General features: G+C 42.0%; 1 protein-coding gene across 1 annotated transcript in view; it reads left to right on the forward strand.

Annotated features, from left to right (window-relative positions):
• The window catches only part of LOC132826148 (phospholipid phosphatase 4-like), a 191,597-nt gene that overhangs the window by 165,790 nt on the left and 1,861 nt on the right, over nucleotides 1-23,946 (forward strand). Inside the window, exon 6 of the mRNA XM_060841794.1 lies at nucleotides 6,662-6,832. Within this exon, the coding sequence (XP_060697777.1) occupies nucleotides 6,662-6,832 (171 nt within the window). The remainder of the gene's footprint in view (nucleotides 1-6,661; nucleotides 6,833-23,946) is intronic.

Below are 23,946 nucleotides of genomic sequence, written 5' to 3' on the forward strand. Positions count from 1 at the left end.
GATTAAAAAGCTGCACAGATAACACATTGTTCAAAGAGCTGGAATTTGACTAAATGTTGCAATTATGGTTTTTGTCTATGAAAGTCTACCTTCTAGCACACAAACTTGCTACAGAATGATAAATAAATGAATATAAGGCTGAGAATTTCATCCAACCATACAACTCAGATATCAGTCACAACTTACAAATAGCCTTTTTTGCCTTGTGTTGAACAGAATGCTTGCCCAGACATTCTGATCCTGCTTTCTAGCAGAAGAATGATTTTCTTAATTCATTCAAAGGGAATGTGTATGCCTCTGGCTGAGCCACTATTGATTAAATTGCTACAGTCTCTGGGGTGTAGGGGACACTCATAGTGCTGTTGGGAAGACAGTTCTAGGATATTGACCCAGTGACAGTGAAGGAATCAAAAGACTATAAGACCATAAGATATAAGTGCAGAAAGAGGCCCTTGAGCCCATCAAGTCTGTTCCACCTTTTGATCATGGCTGACATGTTTCTCAACCCCATTCGCCTGCCTTCTCCCCATAACCCTTGATCCCTTCACTAATCAAGAACCTATCTATCTCTTTCTTAAATATATTCAATGACTTGACCTCCTTCTGCAACAATGAGTTCCACCAAATCACCACCCTCTGGCTGAAGAAATTCCTCCTTGTCTTAGTTCTAAAGGGTCATCTCTCTACTCTGAGGCTGTGCCCTTGATCCTAGTGACTCTGATGAGTGGCAACATCTTCCCCACATCCACTCTATGAACGACAATACGATCCAGGTCAGGATGGTATGTGGCTTCAAGGGGAACTTGTCGATGGTGGGTTTCCCACACTTCTGCAGCCCTTGTCCTTCTACGTGTCAGAGGTCACAGGATTGGAAGATGCTGTCAGAGGGCTTTGATGAGCCATTGCTGTGAACGTTGCAGGTGATACACATTACTACAGTCAAGGGGCTGCTTTGTCCTGGATGGTGTCAAGGTTTTCAAGTGTTGTTAAAGCTGCACTCTTTCAAGCAAGTGGAGAGTGTTCCATCACACTCCTGACTTGTGCCTTGTAGATGGTGGACAGGCACTAAAGAGATAAAAGGGAGGAGTTTAAAAGAGATGTGTGAGACAAGCTTTTTACAAGAAGGTGTTAGGTGCCTGGAATATGCTTCCAGGGGAGCTGTTAGAGGCAGGTATGGTAGAGGTATTTGGACAGACACATGACCAAGCAGGAGATATCTAACAGTTGGGGTTAGTTTAAAATGGTGTCACAGTCAGCACAGACACAGTGGGCCAAAGGGCCTGTTCCTGTGCTATACTGTTCTCTGCTCTGTGTTACATGTATTATCCAAAGTGATCATTGCATATCCCACCCAGATCAGCAAGCAGGAAGTGTGACTCAATGAGGCATATGACAGTATCAGTTCATCATTCAGTCCAAGTGAAAATTTTTGACCTTTATACAACCTGCCTTTTGATATTACTTCTCATTCATTCTTGATAGAAGCAAGGGTTAAGGACAAAGGGTGAGATTTAGCCATGCCATGGAGGTACAAACCCAAGCAGTGAGATAGGAGGAGGCATGAGGGCTGAGGACTTATCGCCAAACTCCATGCCCACCTTGGGCCGCCTTCAAGAGATGGCAACCCTGACTTCAGCAAATCCCCATTGCTGCACCATGGGTAGGCACCACTAGGACGGATCACAACATTGGGCAGTCTCCCAACTCACAATTCCCACCTCAAAGGAGAAAATTCACCTCAAAGCTGAAGCTGTCACCGTTGGGATCGCAAGTGTATGGAATTCGTGATAGTGAGAGTAGAAAAGGGAGATGTGAGCATAAAGTGAAGAAGGCTCAAGATGTCTCTGCCCAAATCTTGCCCTCACTGTTGACCTTGATTTAACTTCTGGAGTCACAAACAGGGGAAGGCATAGGCCATTTGGCCCATCAAGCCTACTCTGTCATTCAGCCAGATCACAGCTAACCTTTCACCTCAGCACTGTTTTCCTGTATTATCCATGTATCTTTAATGTCTAGAAGTCCATCAATCTCACTTGAATATATTCAATGACAATGCCTCCACAATCCTCACGGTAGAGAATGCCAAAGACTCATTCCTGAGTGAAGACATTCCTCCTCCTACAAACCTATGAGTTAACAGCTGGAGTTGGACCACACAGTGCAATAAGTCTGCTCCATCGAGGCTGATCTCACTTGTCTATATTCTCTCCTACCTCTGATTAACCTTTCATTCCCTTGCTCATTAAGAATCTACCTCTGCCTTAAAAATATCTATGGAGTCATAGAGATGTACAGCACAGTTCATGCCAACCGGATATCCTAAGTTAATCTAGCCCCATTTGCCAGCATTTACACATATCCTTCTAAACCCTTCCTATTCATATACCCATCCAGATGCCTTTTAAATGTTGTAATTGTATCTGCCCCCACTATTTTCTTTGGCAGCTCCACCCTCTCCTAGACAAAGTAGTCCTTCAGGTCCCTTTTAAATCTTTTCCCCTCTCACCTTAAACCTACGCCTTCTAGTTTTGGACACTCCTACTCAGTGCTCTGTGCCCGAGAGTGTCCTTGGAATTTCCACAAGTTCTGTACATGATCGTGGCCAGTATCTACCTTTAGAAAAGTCAGGGCAATAAAGTCTGTTTCGTTGAGATCTCTGTGCAATTTGCAAGGGCCACTGACCTGGTGGACAGTATCTGTGACCAGCGTTTGAACCTCAAACATTTTCACATTGTATATATTTCACAAACTTGATGATGTGATTGCAAATGAAGTGTGGCTGCGTTTTGCAAATGAATGATCGATGTCTTTGCCCCCTGTCAATGTCCTTATATTCAGCAAAGGTGTAGTCTGTACTTATGCACATTAAACTGACATTGACTCAGGGTACTGTCAGAGGTTTACCTTTCTGTACCCAGAAGGCACATTTCCTTCAGCACCAACAGTGTGGAAATGCACCACAGCGAACTCCACCTCTTTGACATCTGAACCCCAATGTTACACTTTGATGATGCTCATCACGGTTCTCTATGCTTCCCCATAATGATGGTCAATGCCAATCATCTCACTTCCTATCATCTTCCATACCTCACCATTCTGTACTGTTTACCCACTTATACTTCAATTTTCCTCTTATCCCCACCTCAGCCCCCAGCCTTGAATGCCCCCAAGCCCTCTCCCCTCAATTCACTTTCCATCTCTCCCCCACTCAGTGCATGGACCCCAGGGATGACTGTTGTTGGGCCCCATGACTGACTTTACTACCCCAGAAAAGGACACACCAGATCCCTGATTCCGTCCTTGCAGCTCCCTGACTGATACGGTGTGTGTGTGTGTGTGTGTGTGTGTGTGTGTGTGTGTGTGTGTGTGTGTAAACAGTACTGGCAGCCTCTAGGCTCTGGCCAATGTTTCAATGCCCAAAAGGACATGGCATGGTGTAGCAAGGCAAACAATGCAGGGTTATATCCACTTTGACACTAAGTAAGTGAATATACAGACAGCAAGTGGGCAGCCTTCACATGAGGCTGGTCCAATCTGCCTGGACTTGTGGACAAGGTGTCCGTGCTGCAGCCTTTCAGTGTTAGTTGCCAGTGCATCCTGAAGGGAACCTTAAAAGTGTAGAGCTGTCCTTTAAGTGAATTGGAAAGATACCATAAGGGTCCTGTGAGGCTGCCTGCTGTCAGATGCCAATGTCCATAGATCCGAGATGCATGCAGCTGGTGCCCATATTCTGTCATAGAACATAGAACATAGAACAATACAGCACAGAACAGGCCCTTCGGCCCACGATGTTGTGCCGAACATTTGTCCTAGCTTAAGCACCCATCCATGTACCTATCCAATTGCCGCTTAAAGGTCACCAGTGATTCTGACTCTACCACTCCCACGGACAGTGCATTACATGCCCCCACCACTCTCTGGGTAAAGAACCCACCCCTGACATCTCCCCTATACCTTCCACCCTTCACCTTAAATTTATGTCCCCAGGATGGTGGCCAGGAGGAGCAAGCAGTGAGGTAAATTCATCAAGTATCCACTTTGACTTTCACGTTACTAATTGTTGATGTCTGCTTATTGGCAGTAGCATAGGAAGCTACATATTAATGAGGTGTGATATATTGTTAATGAGGCTGTTAACAAGCAATAATCATTGTTAATAGGCATGTCTCCATGCCTCATAATAATCTCATCTCAACAGCAGTCTGTTTGAAAATGCAACGATTTGCTCTCAACTTTGAAAAAGGCCTCACCTGATTTCTCACACAATCGCCTACAATTCTCATCAGAGCCCATATTAGGCCCTTGTAAGATTCTGCCCAGAGTCTAGAAGCTGTGGTGCACTCCTCAAGGCCAGCGGATTATCCCTGATTACGTGGAGTGCAGAACTGAACTCAGTACTCGGAATGGCACCTAACTAACACAACTTCCACTCCTTAATAAACCTGATTGTCACCATTGGTTATAACTGCTATAGGTACCAGGATGGCCGTGGAATTCCTCTGTGTTGCTAAGCTACAAGATACTTTGTGTAAATTTATTCTATCAATTACATCATATTTATTTCTGTTCATACTTTGTGGATACATACTGCAGTCTAAATTGGTGTGAATTCATTCTATCTGACATCAAGGAATTGATCATTTAATTGGAATAACACTGTACAAATAAGACAGCTTTGTGGATTTGTTGTAGGTTTGTCACACATTGATGATCATTACAGAAACTTACTTTGAAAGATTTTTGTCTTAGAACTGAAAAAGAACTGAGAGTTTATTGCTGCAGTGTCATTTGTCCTCAGAATCAAAACCTACTTGCAATGAGACAAAGTATAAATAATGCAACACTGCTGCTTAAGATATCCAGACATCTTCAGCAGCAACTCTGTCACAGAGTTTCTGTGTAATATTACAAGTATGTGCCTGACAGATTTGTTTTGGTGAACTGATTTGCAATGTTTCAATTAATGGCTGCATCAGCACATCCCAATAATATCCCACAGGAGACTTTTAATTTGATCATGATTTCATGTTCATACTGAGAAAGCAAATGATGATTTAAAGTCAGTTTGACCGTTACTGATGGATACAAAGGAATTTGTTTATGACTTTCAATCACAGTAGGTTAAGCAGAAGGTGAAAGCAGTTGGTAAAACCCCAAATTATCTGGAGAGTGTTTCAAATTGCTGTAAAGTCATCTAGCATACTGTACCAAAAATTTAATAAGTCAAGTCATCCAGAATTGCACCTGTATACCTCATTTTTCAATTGCTGGAAGTGGAAGCAGACCTACTTAAACATAAATGACCTGTTCTCACATTTAGCTGGGAAACAATTTGTTACAAAGGCAAAATTTGAAGAATGCAGCCTCAATAGAACCACCAATTTTTAAATATAATTCAATACTTTTTCTGCAAAATACATATTTGTTAAAAAATGACAATCAAAAGCCTGGAGACTGGCATACTGGTGTAACACTCATGCTTCTTTTGTGTGTGTCTCTATTTCTTCACTTTTTCAGTGTGGTACCTGTTCTTTGGCAAAAAATTAGGAATGTTTTGATTGATGTCTTACTCTTTGCAGCCTTACAAGGTTGGTGAACAAGCACTGGAAAATATAGTTTCAATATGAACTCGTCTAATTTCACTACTTTTACGAGAACACACAGCACCATTATACAATGGCATGAACGCAATTAAATTATTTGGTGTCCCAAATTTGTAGAGCAGCTGTGATGCAGACTATCCCTTACTATAAAATGGGGAGAGGGGTTATTTAATATAAAAATATGGTGCAGAACAGTTTAATTCAGTGCATTGCAGGGGCTATGCACTCCAAAAGGTTAGAATACAGCTAGTGTACATCATTTACATCAACGTTTCCTGTACTCATTATTCAAAACAATCTATAGCAAGAGTACAATGGTATTTTTGTAATTTTGAAAACATTATAAACTTACCATGCTGAGTTATAATAGCAGAGCCAGTTTGCTTATACTCTTGATCGACCTAGTGCTGAAGACCTGCCAGGTCACTTGGAAGAAGTATTAGAGACAAGTGAAGTGTTTTCACAAAGTGGTGAAATAAATTCTAAGGAGTAAAGTCAACTTGAGTTGCAACTGCACGTGCTATGGCTCTTCTTCCTGCTTCCATACTGTTGCTTCTGCAATCCTCCAGAATCCAGCCTCGGCCTCTTCTGATTGCCCATTGACCTGCTGCCCTTGCAAAATAATCCAAAAGCACAAAGTCAGTTTTCACGTGGACATTAGCATCATCCGGATCAACTCGTCGCCACTTCTCCCAACCCAAACACAATTACATTTGTGTGCACTGCAGTTGGGGAAAGTCTAGTCAGTCCTTTGCCTTTGGTACTGCCATGGAGCATTACACAGATATAAAGCTTCCAATTGTAAAGTGAAACATTGACAACCAATTACCCCCTGCAGACTGAATATGGGATGACGTTGACATGAAGTCCATTGTTAAGACTTCTTCTGCCCTTGTCTTGTCTGAGAAGAGACATCTATCAGGAACATAAGTGAACTTTAAAAGTAAAAGTGATTTTCATTATAATTACTTTGTATCTTTGCTTGTATGATCCAAGAACAACAGTGACTTATATAAGACCTACAATCATATTATTTTAAAATTCCTTCCATGTTCTAGTTGCTTTTTCAGGTCTGGGTTTTACCACCTTCTACTTAGCTGGAAAATTGCACTGCTTCACGGATATTGGTCAAGGAAAAAGTTGGAGACTGTGTGCAGCAATCCTCCCTTTGTATTGTGCTGTGATGATTGCCTTGTCGAGGACTTGTGACTACAAACATCACTGGCAAGGTGAGCTGTGCTGGCTGTCAAACATCCCCTGTCAAAATATTGCTTTGGTTGCAATTGCCTCTGTGAAGAGAGTAATTTCCGAGCGAGAGCTTTAAGGTGTTTCATTTTCAAGTGACTTGCAAGCCTTGTGTGTTGAGACTTAATGATCAAATGATTCAAAGCTTGCATTGTTTTTTATTCACGTCCACAGAACAAGGAAAACAAGAGGAAACTTGAACTGACAAGCCTGCCAGTGTAAAAATATTCAGTCAATATAATTTAGTCCTCATTATTCACATGAAAAATTGCACTCAGATTAAATGCACCAATCTTGACCTTTCTGAAGGAAAGCTCATTGATCTGCCACTGTTGGGTAGTGAGGCACATCTTAGCAATTTCATTGCTGAAAGAGGAAATCAGTTCACTCTGGTCTACTCTGTACATAGCAAGGTGTTTGCAACTCAAAGCAAAACACTACGACATGACAAGGGGTTTCCAAATGTTTGACACGAGTGGTCATGTAAATCCTGAAGTTGTCAGAAGATTGAACCCACAAAGGAAACAGAAGCAGGGAATTGTTCGACTGCCTTAACCTATGCTCTCGTTCACACACCAGCTACAATATTGAAGAACTAGTCATTCATTCCACCCATGGTTCTTTGCTGTGCACAAATACCCAGATGTGCCACAGTTGATGAGCTCCAGACATGAGAAAGAATTCACCAGCCACATGGGAAACATGGGAGTGTCAGTTACGATCTGAAACTCATTGCTGAGTCCAAAAGGCTCTTACATGCCAAATCAAAAGAAAGGTTTGTGTTTTGTTTTATAGGAGCAGTGTAGATAGGAGGGCAAGGAAAGAGAGATCTTAGCATTTTGCAATGTTTGGTTTTTGTGATACAGGAAGATATTTTTCTGAGGTCACTGAGTTCAGAATCAAAGAGAAACATGGGACCAAAAAAATGGAATTTCTCTTTAGGAAACCTAACATGGAGAAACAAGTAGAACGTATGATCATTATCTGTGACTTGATTCTCAGTAAGGACACCCTACGGCAATATTCAGTCCTAAGTCATAAACGCTAGAAATTACATTGTGCAAATTCTCAAAGGTATGAAACGCATTTATACTTAAACAGAATTAATAACCCATTTCTTGTAAATACCACAATCAAAGTGACAGAAACAAGTTGGCTCAGGTTTGACTGTCAGTAACAGCACTCATCCTAACCTCAAAGAAAGCTACTTACAAAGATCTAGGAGTCTGTGTGTTATGGATTCCCCTTGTCCAGAGTTAATCTGGTTGCCAGGTATCCAGCAACAGTGATGTCATCAGGTAGGGTAACACTCAATGATATTGAAGAATTATCACAGGAGTGAAAGGGCACTGATTAGCCTTTGCGCCTTTTAAATTTTATAGCAAGATAACGGTTGAGACATAGAAGTGGGATTAGAGCAGTAGTTGAAATATTATCAACACATTGAAAAAAACACATTTTTAACATCAAGGAAAGATTTGACATGACACAAATATAAAATCAATCTTCCAGAGTCAGAGAAGTTTTCAGGGGTAGTTATGGCATGAAGAAGGGTGATATTTAATGGCTTCCCTTGTGGTGGGTTCAGTGTTGAAGGGGCATTTTTTTTTTATTTCAAAAATATACTTTATTCATAAAATATGCATAGAATAATTTGATACACTGTACATTAGGTAATGCCATTCATATTTCCACATTTACATACACAGCTCCGAATTATCATTATTCCATACAGATCTGTGCATCTCTCACTCACATATTGAGCTAAGGCGTCAGCAGAGCCCAAATGACTGCATGGGCCCCCTGCTTTTCTTTCGACAGGCAGATGTTAAACGGTGGTCTTTCCCCACCGCGCCTTGGCGGCAGCTGCCCCAAGCTTCAGCGTGTCCCTCAACACGTAGTCTTGGACCTTGGAATGTGCCAGTCTGCAACACTCAGTCGGGGTCAACTCCTTCAGCTGGAAGATCAACAGGTTTCGGACCACCCAGAGAGCATCCTTCACCGAGTTGATGATCCTCCAGGCGCAGTTGATATTCGTCTCGGTGTGCGTCCCGGGGAACAGGCCGTAGAGCACGGAGTCCCGTGTCACGGCGCTGCTCGGGACGAACCTCGACAAATACCACTGCATTCCTCTCCAGACTTCCTCTGCATAGGCACATTCCAGAAGGAGGTGTGTGACAGTCTCGTCCCCCCCGCAGCCACTTCGAGGGCAGCGTGCGGTGCGGCAGAGAGTCCGGGCGTGCATAAACGATCTCACAGGTAGAGCCCTTCTCACCACCAGCCAAGCCATGTCTTGGTGCTTGTTAGAAAGTTCTGGCGATGAGGCATTCTGCCAAATTGCTTTGACAGTCTGCTCAGGGAACCACTCAACAGGATCCGCCCTCTCCTTTTCCCGAAGGGTCTCAAGGACGCTACGTGCTGACCACTTCCTGATGGACTTGTGGTCGCATTTAACCAGCATGAGGGTGGCAAGTGAGGACCTGTTGCCTTGCTTTTGCCCTGATTTATTCTGTGATCAGAAGGCTGTGTTTGGCCCATCACTGTCCAGCTGACTGTCTGATTTGCATTTGTGTCAATAAGCATTCCTTTAAAGAGGTGAAAAGAAGTATTTTATGACAGCAGGAAAACCTCCCATCGCCTACTTTACATTCCACCCAAGATTAGCTTTGTCATGGGCTGGGATTTAACAGGAATATTACAGTGTAAAAGGCAATTTCATGTCTGTTCAGTGATTCTAAAACCTGTGCCTGTAATGGAGAAACAAGGAATCACAGAGAGCAATATTTGAATTTTTGTGTTTAATTGTACGGGTACATGTGAGGACAATACGTGTTGCTGTCAGTGTCATGATAGAAAACTCCAACCTTCATAATTACAAAATGCAGGCCAGAGGCGTAGCATAGAAGCATGGAGGTTTACATTCATGAGGAGATACCTTCTGTATGACAAATTGTTTCCAGATTAACTCCTGACTAATCCTGCTATCATGTCCTTTCTCTATGTTAACATTCCTCTTTGAAATGTGCATCTCCCATAAAAGATGCAGTGGTTATTTCCTTAGCTACTCCCTGGGGCAAAGAATTCTCCTATCTTGAACAGAATAATCTCATTGGTGGGTCTGCTGAGTAATGCAAACGTATTAATTGTGTAAACGATGGTAGACACCCATAACTGTTCATAGTTAAAGCCTAAAAATTATGGGTCTTATATTTAAGATGGGGAAGAAAATTTTGTTTTCTGTCAGCGAGTTGTGACTCTTTGAAACTCACTTCCCGGAGTCTGGTTGAGGCAGGCTCATTGGATACTTTTAAGGCAGAGGTAGTGAAAGGTCATCAGGGATAGGCTGGAGTGTGGAATTGAGGCTGCGAGCTGATCCTGATCAGCCATGACTCTGTCGTATACCTGAGCAGCTTCAAAGGGCTGAATGGCCTACTCCTGCTCCTAATCTGTCTGTTCACATGACACATTCGTGAAAAGAGGTACTCCAAATCAGCACAGAGAAGTGAACTTTTGTTACGTGTTTGATGTTTGTTCTAGTGTGGGTTCCTCAGGACTTATTGCAAGTTCAGACCAAACTTCTTAGAGACTGATAAACTCTATTTTCTTTTGTTGCATACTACAGAGGAACCTCGATTATTTGGCATTCAATTATCTGAATTTTGGATTATCTGGCAAAATCACAAGTCCCAACGCTTGGCTAAACTATGTTATCCGGCATTCAATTAACTGAATGAAATATTCTCCGCCCGAGTCCTTTGGATAATCAAGGTTCCTCTGTATATGATGGGATAGCCGAGGAGTGGAGACTCTGAGCTGTGCAGGGCTCAGTCCAACACTCAGACATGACCACTGAGGTCTCAGCGACAGGAGTGTACCTCAACAATCCACTTACATATTCATTGAAGCCCATCGCCACACTGAGGACCCTGACGTTTGGTTTATTTCTGGGTCCAAGCCATGGTCAGTGTCAGCATGATGTGCCAGGTGCTGTTTTTAAATGGATGGAGAATGAGTGACCGGAGAGCATCCATGTACCCAGGAGCACAGAGGACAGCTCCCAAGGTTTGAGGGCCAACAGAAGGACCTTGAGCATTGAGAGAGTGGCAAAGCCACTGTCCAATGCAGACAAAAGAGAGAGGGCACAACAAAATGAAGGATCCCAGTCAAATATAACCCTGGTAACATTTATTCAGTAAAAACTGGCAACATCTGCAGTAGCACCATTGTGTCAGCTGGTGATATTTAAAAAGCCTTTTAAAGGACTTCCCCCTCTCCCTGCCTACTCTAATGCCAGGAAACTCCATCCACTTAGCAGCTACAGTGGTCAACAAGAATATCCTAGTCAGCACTGGCAATAGCCTTTTACTGAGCCCTTGAGCAGTCTCAGTGGACTATACCCCAGTTTAGGCCACATTAGCAAACTCTGGACCAGCCCAGCATTGGTCCTGTGTCCTTCAAAAATAGAGAACTCTGCCCAGAGTAATCACTTGAGTTTCAGATCCTGTTGATAAGGAGATTCTTTCTCAGGATCATCAAGATTTATTTCAAGGACAAGGATGTTTGAGCAAAATGAATATGAAATGCAAAAACAGGACAAATGCTGAACACTCTAAGTGTCAATCACTGTTGGGAAACTTGAAATGAGCTTTTGTATCTGTCATTTGTACAACTTGAATAATGTTTTCAGGAGCGAAGAAACTAATTGTGCCACAGATCAGATCAAATCAGAGTTTTGTCCCTTTCAAATTACATTTTAGTTAGAAGGAGTCCTATTGTCAGAATCTGGTCTTAATCTGCTTCAAGTTTATGTTAATTATATTGGTATCTGTTTCAATTGGAAATCATTCCCCAGCATAGGGTTTGTGAGATCACTGTAACTATTTTATTGTATGATGGAGCGAACATCTCAGAAACACTGAACTCGTCAATTCACAGTACGGTGGCTCAGTGGTTCGCCTTGCTGCCTACAGGACCAGGTTCACTTCCAGCCTCTGGCTACTGTCTGTGTGGGTTTCCTCCAGCTGCTCTAGTTTCCTCCCACAATCCAAAGTTAGAGTCATAGAGCAAGAAAGCAGACCTTTTGGTCCAAACAGTCCACGCTGAATATAACCCAAATTAAACTAGTCCCACCTGCCTGCTCTGGGCCCATATCCCTCCAAACCTTTCCTGTTCATGTACCTATCCAAATACCTTTTAAATATTATAATTGCACCCACATCCACCACTCCCTCAGGAAGTTCATTTCACACGTGAATCAGCCTATATTCATTTGAGTTTAGAAGAATGAGAGGTGTTCTCTTGAAACATATAAGATCTTGAGGATATTGAATAGAGTGGACACCTGTCATTTGCAAAATGCTACGATCTATTCACTCTGTTCTCAGGAGGACAGATTCTTTTTCAAAATAACCTCTGACAAATGCCTATGTGCAGCTTGAATTAGGTTTGATTCCAGCCTTGGGCAACTGTCTTGGGCAAATGTGGGAGTTAGCACATTCTCTCCGTGTCTGCGTGTGTTTCCTCCGGGTGCTCCAGTTTCCTCCCACAATCCAAAGATGTGCAGGTTAGGTGAATTGGCCGTGCTGAATTGCCCATAGTGTTCAGGGGTGTGTAGGTTAGGTGCATTTGTCATGGATAAATTAGAGTAATGGGGAATGATTGGGTGGGGTACTTTTCAGAGGCCTGAAGGGATTCTATGATTCTGTAGGGATCCTATGACTATTAGCATCCACCTTGGTCAATTTCCATTTCATAAACTGCAGTTTGGTACTCCTTCAGTCCCCCTGAAATTTTCAAAAGTGCAGAACCAAATTTTGCAATGTGTAGTGTAGGGTGTAGTGTGTTGTTTGAATGACAGACTTATTTCAGCTCCAAATACTGTAGGCAAGTCCAGCTTTTGGGGGAGAATGGAATTCGGGCCAAGACCGTCAAATGTGAAATGCTTCAAAGTTCTAGTATTGGGGTTACAGGGTCAACAAAGGTTATCTACATCCTCCTCAGAATAAAGTTCACAGAATAAGAAATGCACACTACCTGAGCTCAGATTTCCTGTACATCTAGTGGATTCTTACGTTATATCCTAATAAAATCCCTGACCCTTATCGCATCCTTGAATGAACTCCAGAGAAAGGGTTTTCTGTAATTTTGGACAAAAGAGTATGTCAAAGCATGCAAGCTGTATACATGTCACTTGGAAGTTGTTACAATGCTAATACAATCTGTTGTGTCTAAAAGGATTAAGCCACCATGTGATGTCTCCCTATACACAGCAGCTGCTGTCATTTCTCATATGTTGGATAATGGTGAGGATAGACAGATTGTGTTTGCCTCACGCAGCCTCAGTTGCCAGTGAGCAATTTTTGGATTAAGAACACTTCATAAGTACTTGTTTGGTTGTGGTTCCACAATTGAAATTGATTTTTAGCCTCTCATTGCCCACTTCAGTGACAGACCAAATGCAGAGCTACGTTTTGATACTGTGTGCATTTAAATGTGACATGAAGTGTATGCAATTAAAAGACTGACATCCTTACAGTGTCGAAGGAATCAACCCATCGAGTCCACAGTCACTCTACAGAGAGCATCCCATCCACCCTATAATCCTGCATATCCATGGCTAATCCACCTAGCCTGCACGCTGTGGGCAATTTAGCATGGCTAATCTATCTAACCTGCGTATCTTTGGACTGTGGGAGGAAACTGGAGCACATCCACGCAGAAAAGAGGAGAATGTGCAAACTCCACACAAACAGTTGTCCAAGTGTGGAATTGAACCCAGGTCCCTGGCACTGTGAGGCAGCAGTGCTAACCACTGAGCCACCATGCTGCACACAGGGAGGATATATTTTCCTTTTCAAATGTTAATGAGTTGACAGTCCAAGGAGATCATATTGGTTGAACAACTAATTGGAAACCCTTTGTTGTTAAGGATATATGACTAGATTGCAAATATTCTGTCAAAACAGATACTGGATTTAGAAATCAGGCCAATTTTTTATTTGTCAGTTGATGAAAGTTGTGTTATGTGGGAGACAGAGCTGTCACTCCAGAAAAGTCCAGATTACAGTTTCTATTTGAACTTCATGATCAACACAGGGATGAGTTTGACAAAGAATATAGCAAGAAGCTACCTTTGGAGTCCAGGATTGAATAAGGACACAGGAGACCAGTGTAGGGTATCTCAAGCTGTAGAAACCAGCAGCCATTGGTATCATGAAAATAGCCAACTAGAGTGTGGCAGAACCTATGCATTGATTTTGTAGAATGTTAAGGGCAATGCCTGTTCGTTGTGACAGATAGCTACTTGAACTGGGTTGAGCCATTTCTGATAAAGCAAACAAAAACTAGCAAAACTGTCAAGATTTTGTGTAGTTTGATTGCTGCTTGTAAGTTTCCAGAAGAAATTGTATCTGACAACAGAGTTCAGTCAGAAGAGCTGTCAAATTTCATGAGAATGAACAGGGTGGAACACTGAATAGTCCTACTTCAACTAGAGCAGCAAATTACATTGGACAAATTACACAGGACAAATTGCACAGGACAAATTGTTAAGCATGCTCATCTAAACAAATGCTGTACAAACCACAAGAAATGCCAGATGTCATTGACTCAAATATCAGTGATTTGTTTTGTTTATTTATTTTAACACATCACGTTCTATTACCAGTAGAATGTCAGTGGAATTATTCCTTAGAAGAAAATTTAGAATAAAGTTTTCTTTGCGGAAGCCATATTTAGCACAATCAGTCGAAGAAGAAATCCAGACAAGGAGGGAAACATGATCAAAATAAAGTTTTAATGGTTACACAAATACAATTTGTGCCTGTAACCACTTCAGATGTGAACTGGAGTCAAATAGACCTGTCTGATGAAGAGGAATTTTAGTCCTTGTTACTGAAATATTTTTGATCAGTTTCAGGCTAAAATGGATCAATTACCCAGCTTCTTAAATTTTGAGTAAAGAATGGAAGTATTCTCTTTGGAATAGGAAACCCATAGTTAGGTTTGATTCATAAATTAAATGATAAAGAACAGGTATGGGTACTGGGCCCATTTTTGTTTGTCATGTATATAAATTTGATTTGGATGAGAATTTAGGAGACATGGTTAGTATGTTTGCAGATAACACCAGAATTGGTGGGACAGTGAACAGTGAAGAAGGTTCTCTAAGTTTACTAAGAGATCTTGATCAATTGGGCCAATGGGCTCAGGAGTGGCAAATGGAGTTTGATTTGAATAAATGTGCAGTATTACATTTTGGTAACAAGGCAGGACTCATACAGTTAAAAGTAGGGCCTTAGGTAGTGTTACAGAACAGAGAGACCTAGGGTTCAGGTATACAATTCTGTGAAATTTGCATCACCGATAGACCGAGTAGTTAAGAAAGCGTTCAGCATGCTTGCCTTTATTGCTTAGATGTTTGCGTATAGGAATTGGGATATCATATTGAGTTGAACAGGACATTGATAAGGCCTCTTCTGGAGTATTTTGTGCAGTTCTGGTTGCTCTGTTATAGAAAAGATGTTATTAAACTATGGAGGGTTCAGAAGGAATTTACTGGTTTGAGTTATAAAAATAGACTGGATAGGGTAGGAGTTTTTTCACTGGATCGTAGGAGGTTGAGGAGTGGCCAAATAGAGGTTTATAAGATCATGAGGGGCATAAGTAAACTGAATAGCAAATGTCTTTTCGCTAATGTGGGGGTGTTGAAAACTACAAGGCATATTTTTAAATTGAGAGGCGAAAGATTGCGGAACTTTGAATGGAACTTTTAATATTGTGTAACATTTCCATAAAGGAGGAAGGAGTTCAACAGCTGTTTATCGTAATAGATAGCTATTTGAAGTGGGTTTAGATGTTTCCGATAAATCAAACAAAAATTAGTAAAACTTGTGGAAATGTGTATACATGTGTATATTTCTACAGATGTATTTATATACATTTTTTTATACATGTGTTTATGCCAGAATAAATTTGTTTGTTTGTGTTGGGTCTCCATGCGTTGCATATTGTCTTAGTGGATCATTCAAAATACGATACTTAACGTCTCCTTATGTCTGTCCCTTCACCAATCTCCAACAGTCCATTCCTCTGACTCTCACTTCTTGTCCATTCCATGTCCTGGTTGGGCCGAAGGGCCTGTTTCCACACTGTAAGGAATCTAATCTAATCTAATCTTTTGTCTGGCCAGTAAGGTTTGTATCCTACTGCTGCAACTGAAACTCGCCATGAGAATTCCCTCACAATTTTTGTACCTGCCATCTGACTGCTTCTTTGACTCAGTTTCTCGTTTCCTTGACAGCTCTGTGAAATGTTTTGGAGCACTTTAAAAGTATCATGGGGAGATTGGTACATATCATTTAACTCCTTATCTCTTTGTTTTAAATATGTAATTCTCTCAGATTTAAACAAAAGAATAATCTGTTATTCTTTTCCTTTATGAAACCAGAAGAAACAATGTTTCAAAATGGCATCTTCTAATATGAAATATAAATCATTTCCAACTGGATTTCCACAGTTGTTTGTGCATTGTAAAACTAGGTACAATGTCACACACATCATTCCTGTCCAAACTCCTACTAGTTACAGTTGCCAAATAAAATGCCTATACATTCCATTGTCAGAATCAGAATGTTGCAGATGCTGGGAACAAAAGCACAAAGCACTGGAAATACTCAGCATGTCTGGCATCATCTGTAGAATGAGAAACAGAGTTAATGTTTCAGGTCAATTACCTTGCATCAGATGCATGGTAGGAGCCCTCAAAGCCTAATGTTCCTTTAAAATACAGGCTTGTTAGCAGACATTGTAGCTGTCAGTAGTATCTGCTGGTTTAGCTTGATTGTCAATGCTCACAAGTTGTTAAGGGTTTGTTAGAAACTAAACCAGCAAGCATTTGCTAAAGGCTGAATGCTCAGCTGACATTTCACACCAGTGTGAATGCAATGCAGGCACTCCAGTCACACTGTCCTGGTAGATGCAAAGTCCATATTAGACCAGGGAAGGGTAGAGGGAGGCAGAGTCAGCCTTGAAGGAAGCCTCTATGAATGCAGGTAATGGCATAAGGCAGCTTATAAAGCAAAAGCTCACCAATATCAAAATGATCAGTTTTATGAAACTGTTCCAATTATCTTTTGTCAAGTCACCATCATCTCACCAGACCATAGGGTTGCTCTCTCATTTGAAAGACAACTGGTAGTGGTTTAACCTGAGGACCACCATGCCTCAGGTGAGGAGAGAAATTGAGAAGCAGAGTCCTTCATGGTAACTTCAGCCAGTACCAATGCTGTTGGCATCACATTCCAATTATCTAATCAATGTACAATTTACATCTTTGTACTATTGATGTGGAATAAAATGCTGACTGTAATTCAAATGAAAAGCTCCTGTTAAAGAAGGGATAGAAAGTTTGCACTTAGAGTCACAGATTCATAGAGATGTACAGCATGGAAACAGACCCTTGGGTCCAACTCGTCCATGCCGACCAGATATCCCACCCAATCTAGTCCCACCTGCCAGCACCCGGCCCATATCGATCCAAACCCTCCCTATTCATATACCCATCCAAATGTCTTTTAAATGTTGCAATTGTACTAGTCTCCACCACTTCCTCTGGCAGCTCATTCCATACACATACCACCCTGTGTATGAAAAAGTTGCCCCTTAGGTCTCTTTTATATCTTTCCCCTCTCACCCTAAACCTATGCCCGCTAGTTCTGGACTCCCCAACCCCAGGGAAAAGACTTTGTCTATTTATCCCATCCATGCCCCTCATGATTTTATAAACCTCTATAAGGCCACCCCTCAGCCTCCAATGCTCCAGGGAAAACAGCCCCAGCCTATTCAACCTCCCCTATAACTCAAATCCTCCTACCCTGGCAACATCCTTGTAAATCTTTTTCGAACCCTTTCAAGTTTCACAACATCTTTCTGATAGGAAGGAGACCATAATTGCACGCAATATTCCAACAGTGGCCTAACCAATGTCCTGTACAGCCACAACATAATCTCCCAACTTCTATACTCAATACTCTGACCAATAAAGGAGAGCATACCATCCTATCTACCTGCGACTCCACTTTCAAGGAACTATGACCTGCATTCTTTGTTCAGCAACACTCCCTCAGACCTACCAGTAAGTGTATAAGTCCTGCTAAGATTGGCTTTCCCAAAAGACAGCACCTCGCATTTATCTAAATTAAACTCCATCTGCGTCTCCTCAGCCCATTGACCCATCTAGTCAAGATCCCATTGTACTCTGTGGTAACCGTCTTCACTGTCCACTACACCTCCAATTTTGGTGTCATGTGCAAACTTACTAACTGTACCTCTTATGTTCACATCCAAATAATTTATATAAATGATGAAAAGTAGTGGACCCAGCACTAATCCTTGTGGCACTCCACTGGTCACAGGCCTCCAGTCTGAAAAACAACCCTCCACCACCACCCTCTGTCTTCTACCTTGGCGCCAGTTCTGTATCCAAATGGCTAGTTCTCCCTGTATTCCATGAGATCTAACCTTGCTAACCAGCCTCCTATGGGGAACTTTGTCAAATGCCTTCATGAACTCACAGGCTACAGGCTTCACTCAGCATCTCACTGCATTCTCATCTCTCGTAATTTGAATGATATGATGTAGTTACAAAATTGACACCTTTGTTCTGAGATTTTCAACCATAGCTGCTCACATTAAAGGTGCACAAACCATTACTCCAGGTTAGAGTAGTTTGAATTAATCTTTTATATGCTAATGCAAATGCTAGAGGTGACATTTATATTTAACCTTACTTCATACGGGTAGATCCAAGGGACCTAATGGGAAATGAAATTTCTGAAATCCCATCACAACACAGCAAGCAATCTGAACATTCTGGGGAAAAATTTCTGGCACAGAACTAATGAAACATACAGATACAATTGCTAAATTTTAAAAATGGACATCAGTAAGAGAGCAGACTGCTGTGAATGCACACTGGCAGTATGTTTGAAGGTGATAGCTACAAATCTCTGCTCAGTGTTTACATAAGTAATTTTTACAATAAAGGCTATGTATTTCCCTTGTTCTTTATAGTCACAACACACAATTCTAAACGAAATCATTCTCAATTGTACGTTTGAAGATATTTGTGAGATGTTTGGACAGTTTCTGTAAGGTTGCAGACATTTCTCCAAAATAGTGAAGGATATCAAACAGATCTTCAGGTTCTTAAGACCAATACCGTCAGACCTTGGAGCAACTTGCTGAGCCCTGAACAATGCTCTGAGGAGCACATTTTGGAGCTCTTCAGGGAAGGGCAGTAAATGACTAGACTTGACAGCTACATTCCCTCGAATGTTTCCTCTGAACATGTGGGCCTCTGAGGTCCACCAGCAGCAGCAGTCTGCACAGCCAGAGGTCAGTGCATCCAGCTAGGCACTAGCACAATGATTGGCGTAGACAGAACATAGTCATGCCAAATGCCAGGGCTGGATGGGAAGGGTGGGCAGGTGGAGACAGGCTGGCTGGGAACTTGGTGAAGTGTGAGGTATGTGGGGTTAATGGGATTGGCTACTAGAACAGGAATGCGTACATTTGGGAGCTCCCTGCTAGATTCAAGTTGAGGCTGGACCCATTGGCAGATGGACTCTCACTGTCACTTTCCATCATGATGCAAGTCAAAAGTGCTGAATGGGGAAGAAAATGGCTATGACCATGCTTGGAGTGGACATGATAAGCGAGAGGGGGGGCTGCAGCATCCACACATGATAGAGCCTTTGAAGGATGAGGGCACAGGTCACAGGCCCATGCAGTGGAGGGCTCTCATGAAGGATGTTGAATGAAGAGAAATGAAGGTGCCCCCAGAGACCAATGCCAGGTGTACCCATGGATCCTCCTGAATGCAGTAGGTTGTCAGTGCCAACCTCTGTCCATGGAGCCTTGTGTATGGCTATGCAGATGGTGCGAAGATACATTTAGAACCTCCACGGAGAGGTGAAAGTTAACATCAGGAACATTTAGAGCAGAAACTGAGTGATATGCAAGCCCTTAGCACTGGTGCAGCTGAAGTGCCTTTAAAATGTGTTCTTCTTTCTCTTCCTTTTACTTCACCTTCATGAAGACCCTGGTTCCACAGCTGGAGGAAGCCTGTTTGATCCTGGAGGTTTGGTCAGGTGGCCCCCGGTGAGCTTGGATCTGGATGGGCCAGTCATACCAAGGGACTTCATGTCAGGGGCATGTTGACCCTCCTCAGCTGGAACTTCCAAGGGTTGAAGGAGGACAGTCAGGGTGGAGGTGGAGAGCATACCCAGTTTTCAACCTCCTGAGTGGGTGCCTCCAATTAGGTGCCTCATAGCACTGCCCTGTGTCCTGTGGGAAGGGCATACAGAGACTGGGGTTAATAATTTCAGTCTCCCACCCCACCATCACTGTGCCATTGGTTTTGGGAACCAATGGATGGGACAATGGAGAGCAGTGTATGTGCATCTCCAGCAGACCCTGAGGGTACTGGACCTGGCCATCCATGACAGCCACTCACATGATTCACTGCAGTGCTACAGCTTCTGGGCTTTGGGGGTTATTGTGTCACTCATTCCTGTCTGTCTCTGCTGCTTCTCTGTGTGATTTTCCCAATTGCAGGAGCACAGGGTCATCTCCTACCTAGTACTGAGCAGGGACCTAGTATGTGCCTGTCCTTTGCATGCCAGCGGCCTGGCCGGTTTCTTCCAGCAACATTCTCCAACCAACAATAAGATCAATTTTATGTATTGGTGTAATGAGCAACAGATGCCAGATTAGCTGGGTTCAATCTCCAGTCCTGGTGTTTGTACTCTCACTGACACACAAAGAGCAAATGAGGCTGCAACCCTTTCGGTTGTGGGACGGGATACAAAGAGGTGATAAAAGTGGACCAAAAATCATGTCTCCTTAGGAGAGTGAGGTTTGAAAAATGCCCTCAAAATGCTAAAAGAATGAGCATTCCTATATTTATAAAATCAAATATGCCAATGCAAATCTCAGTTCTTACTGCAGTATTTCCCCATGATCAAAAATGTATATTTTCCCAGCTACTAAAATACATTTTTGCTGCTTTAGTTCATCCTGAAGTCTGTTCAATTCTAAACAGTCAGTTCACCCAGAACGGTTACGAGGTGTAGAGGAAAAGGTGCAGACATTTAATTAAAATTGAGCAGTCTTCACTAAAGGGTCACATTGATCTTTGTACAAAGATTCAGGGTCTTTTAAATTTCTTTAAATTGTATCCCAATCAATGCATCCCATTTTACTAAAGTTGGAGCTCACAAATGACAAATACAGATTTCCTTAAAAAGTGTGTTTCTGCAATGTTGATTTCAATAATAAATTTTTTATACAACAGTTTTCCAATTGTATTTGCAATTGCATTCAAAAATTTAGTTTTGAATAGGATTAGCAACTCCAAGAAAGAAATTTTTAAAATCATGGCAATCAACTTATTGAGAACAGCAAACAGGATCTGGCAGGCCTCATCTGTGCGATAGTGTGTTTTTCTTACTCTACGAAAAGAAATTTCTCCTGCTGTTACACATGGTAGCTATTTAAAAACATATAACAGATCCACATCCTGTGAGCTGCAATTTTCAGAAAATAAGCTCACGTTTTGAAAAAGGTCATTCGGCTTTGTTCTGATTGAAAAGAGATTGCAAGAAAATTGTGGTGATGTTCTGCCTGCAATATAGTTCCTATGACACCCTGTGCTATTACCTGGGATTAGGCAAAAGATATAACTTCAGAACAGAACAACAGAGAAATTAGTTAACTAAAAAAAAAACAGGCAGTGCCTATTAAATATATTTATTAGTGTTGCACTATATTTGAAACATTGGTGTGGCTGAAACCATCAAAGATATTGATGTTTGTCCATACCGAATCCTCCTTCTCACAGTCCACTTTCCCATATCCCATAATTTCGACTGCATTTCAAGATGAAGGTAGTGCAAGATCACATTTCTTGCTGCGCTGCCCAGAGCTCCTCCCTCACTCAATACAACCCCACCCTTTTACCTTATCCTTTCAGCTACTCAAGGACTGCAATCTGCCCAGAGAGTCCTGGCAGAGAATGAGATAGAAACCCAGTCGCTTTCTCTCACTCCCGGTCACCTCGCTCAAATACTGACACTGGGCCTTTGGATACCAGCTTCAAGGTAGGATCTGCACTTGGTGAGATTGTGGGCAGCAGGCAGGGCAAGGAACAAGGGCAGCCCAGGCTCCAGGCGATTGAAGGGTGAAGTGTGATGAGTTGTGTCACTGAGGTCTTTGAGGGGTAGGGCTGCCGAAAGAAGGAGTATACACTGAAATACAGGGCATTTGCAGACATGTCATAAAGCTTGCAGCCAACAACAAAGGCACAAGCCCTGGTTTGGAACAGGTTCCACACACAGCTTGACGCAATTCGTCCATTGTGGAAATGGTGATCAACACTTTCGCACACATCTGGGCCCAACCTTAATGCAGCAGCGCATGGCCAATGGTGCAACAAAAACAGGCTGCCCACTTTTGCCAACTTGCTGTCGTGCCAGTCCAGTTTTCGCCCATGTTGTCAGCATGGCTGCTGATGCCAGTGTTGAGAGAAGCCTTTGGGGTGTCACAGCAATCCTAACAATCGATCCTCCAGCAGCTGCCACTCAGTAGAATGGATTTGACCTGCACAACACCAACCCACTGTTCTATCCAGCAACTGTTACTCCTCTAGCGCCAGTTATTCTGCCACCATGTAGAGTCCTGGCAGAGAATGAGATAGCAACCTAGTCTGAATCCTATCCTGTTGGGATCTGTCCCAGGCCATCCTTTGAGTTTGAGTATTAGGCTGGGAGTTATTTCACTGGAGGCAAAATAGTCCTTATAACACCCAGAGAGGGGAGGCTAGAGGAGCCAAATTTCATGGCCAACATTTCTTTCAATAAAAGTGTACTTTTCACCCAGTTTTTCTTTTTTTTCCCACATCAACATTTTTTTTTCAAATATCAGCCATTTTAGCACAGCTTTATAGATTGTGTGTGTATAAAATTGGGTATTTTCATTTATCACAGTTTTTAGATTCCTGATATTGTCCCTTTGGAACCCTTCTCAACCAGACAGGTCATCTGGAAATACAGAGACAGCAAAGTGGTATGGTTAATGTGGAGTAGAGATCAGGACGATGTAGCTTTCTGCTGCTGGGAAATTATTTTAAGGAACCCAACCAGGTGCATTGAAATTAACGTCTCGAGGGAATAGAACTTCACAAAATCTGACTGGAGCACTCCATCATTAAAATACTGGATTAGCATGTTGAAAATAAACATCGACAGCCTATCTATTTAATAGCTGGTGATACGGGGAACAGAGTAAAAACTAGTTCAAGAAACTGGACTTGAAGGCTTTTAGCTGTCAGAAATGTTCAAATTCATTTTTAAAAAGCTCCATCTGATATTGCACAAGGATTGTAAATCTAGTGATTCGTCTGCATTAAAACAAGAAGTGCATTGTTATGAATATGTAATAATGTATAAAATCAGGATGTCTTTGGACAGAATGTCATCTATTTGACTCACAAGAATATGTTTACTGATGCAGAGATCTCAAGCATAACGACACATCTCTTGGAAGGATGTAACATGGGAATAAGAATTTAACTCTTACCCGATCAAATACTTAAGATTTTTCTTAGTTATTATTCCAATGGGAATGTATTCTATTGAGAGTTCAATTAAGAGAAATGGAAACCTGATTTGACAGTTATGGGATGATTTAGAGTTATTCAATAACATGGAGTGATGCCAAGTCTATTTGAACTTGACAGCATTGGTGATTCAATGGCTTCTCCCTGCAACTACTATGGAAAATGATTGGTCCTCAATGTGTTCAAGTTCGACAGGCTGGACATTAGCAGAGTTCATTAGTCACAGACTTAAACTGCATTGATGGCACATCCATTTTGCAATGAGAGCACTAACAGTTTTCAGAAAGTGATTATATTCTCCAACTCTATAATAATCACAAGATTCATGTCCATCACTCATTAACCCTAACCTTAATGCCACCAAGATCTTACTGTAACTCACACAACACTGAAATTCTTGCTGTCTGTCCCAGCAGAGGT

This window comes from Hemiscyllium ocellatum, chromosome 22 (assembly GCF_020745735.1).
Source record: "Hemiscyllium ocellatum isolate sHemOce1 chromosome 22, sHemOce1.pat.X.cur, whole genome shotgun sequence".
Taxonomy (NCBI): domain Eukaryota; kingdom Metazoa; phylum Chordata; class Chondrichthyes; order Orectolobiformes; family Hemiscylliidae; genus Hemiscyllium; species Hemiscyllium ocellatum.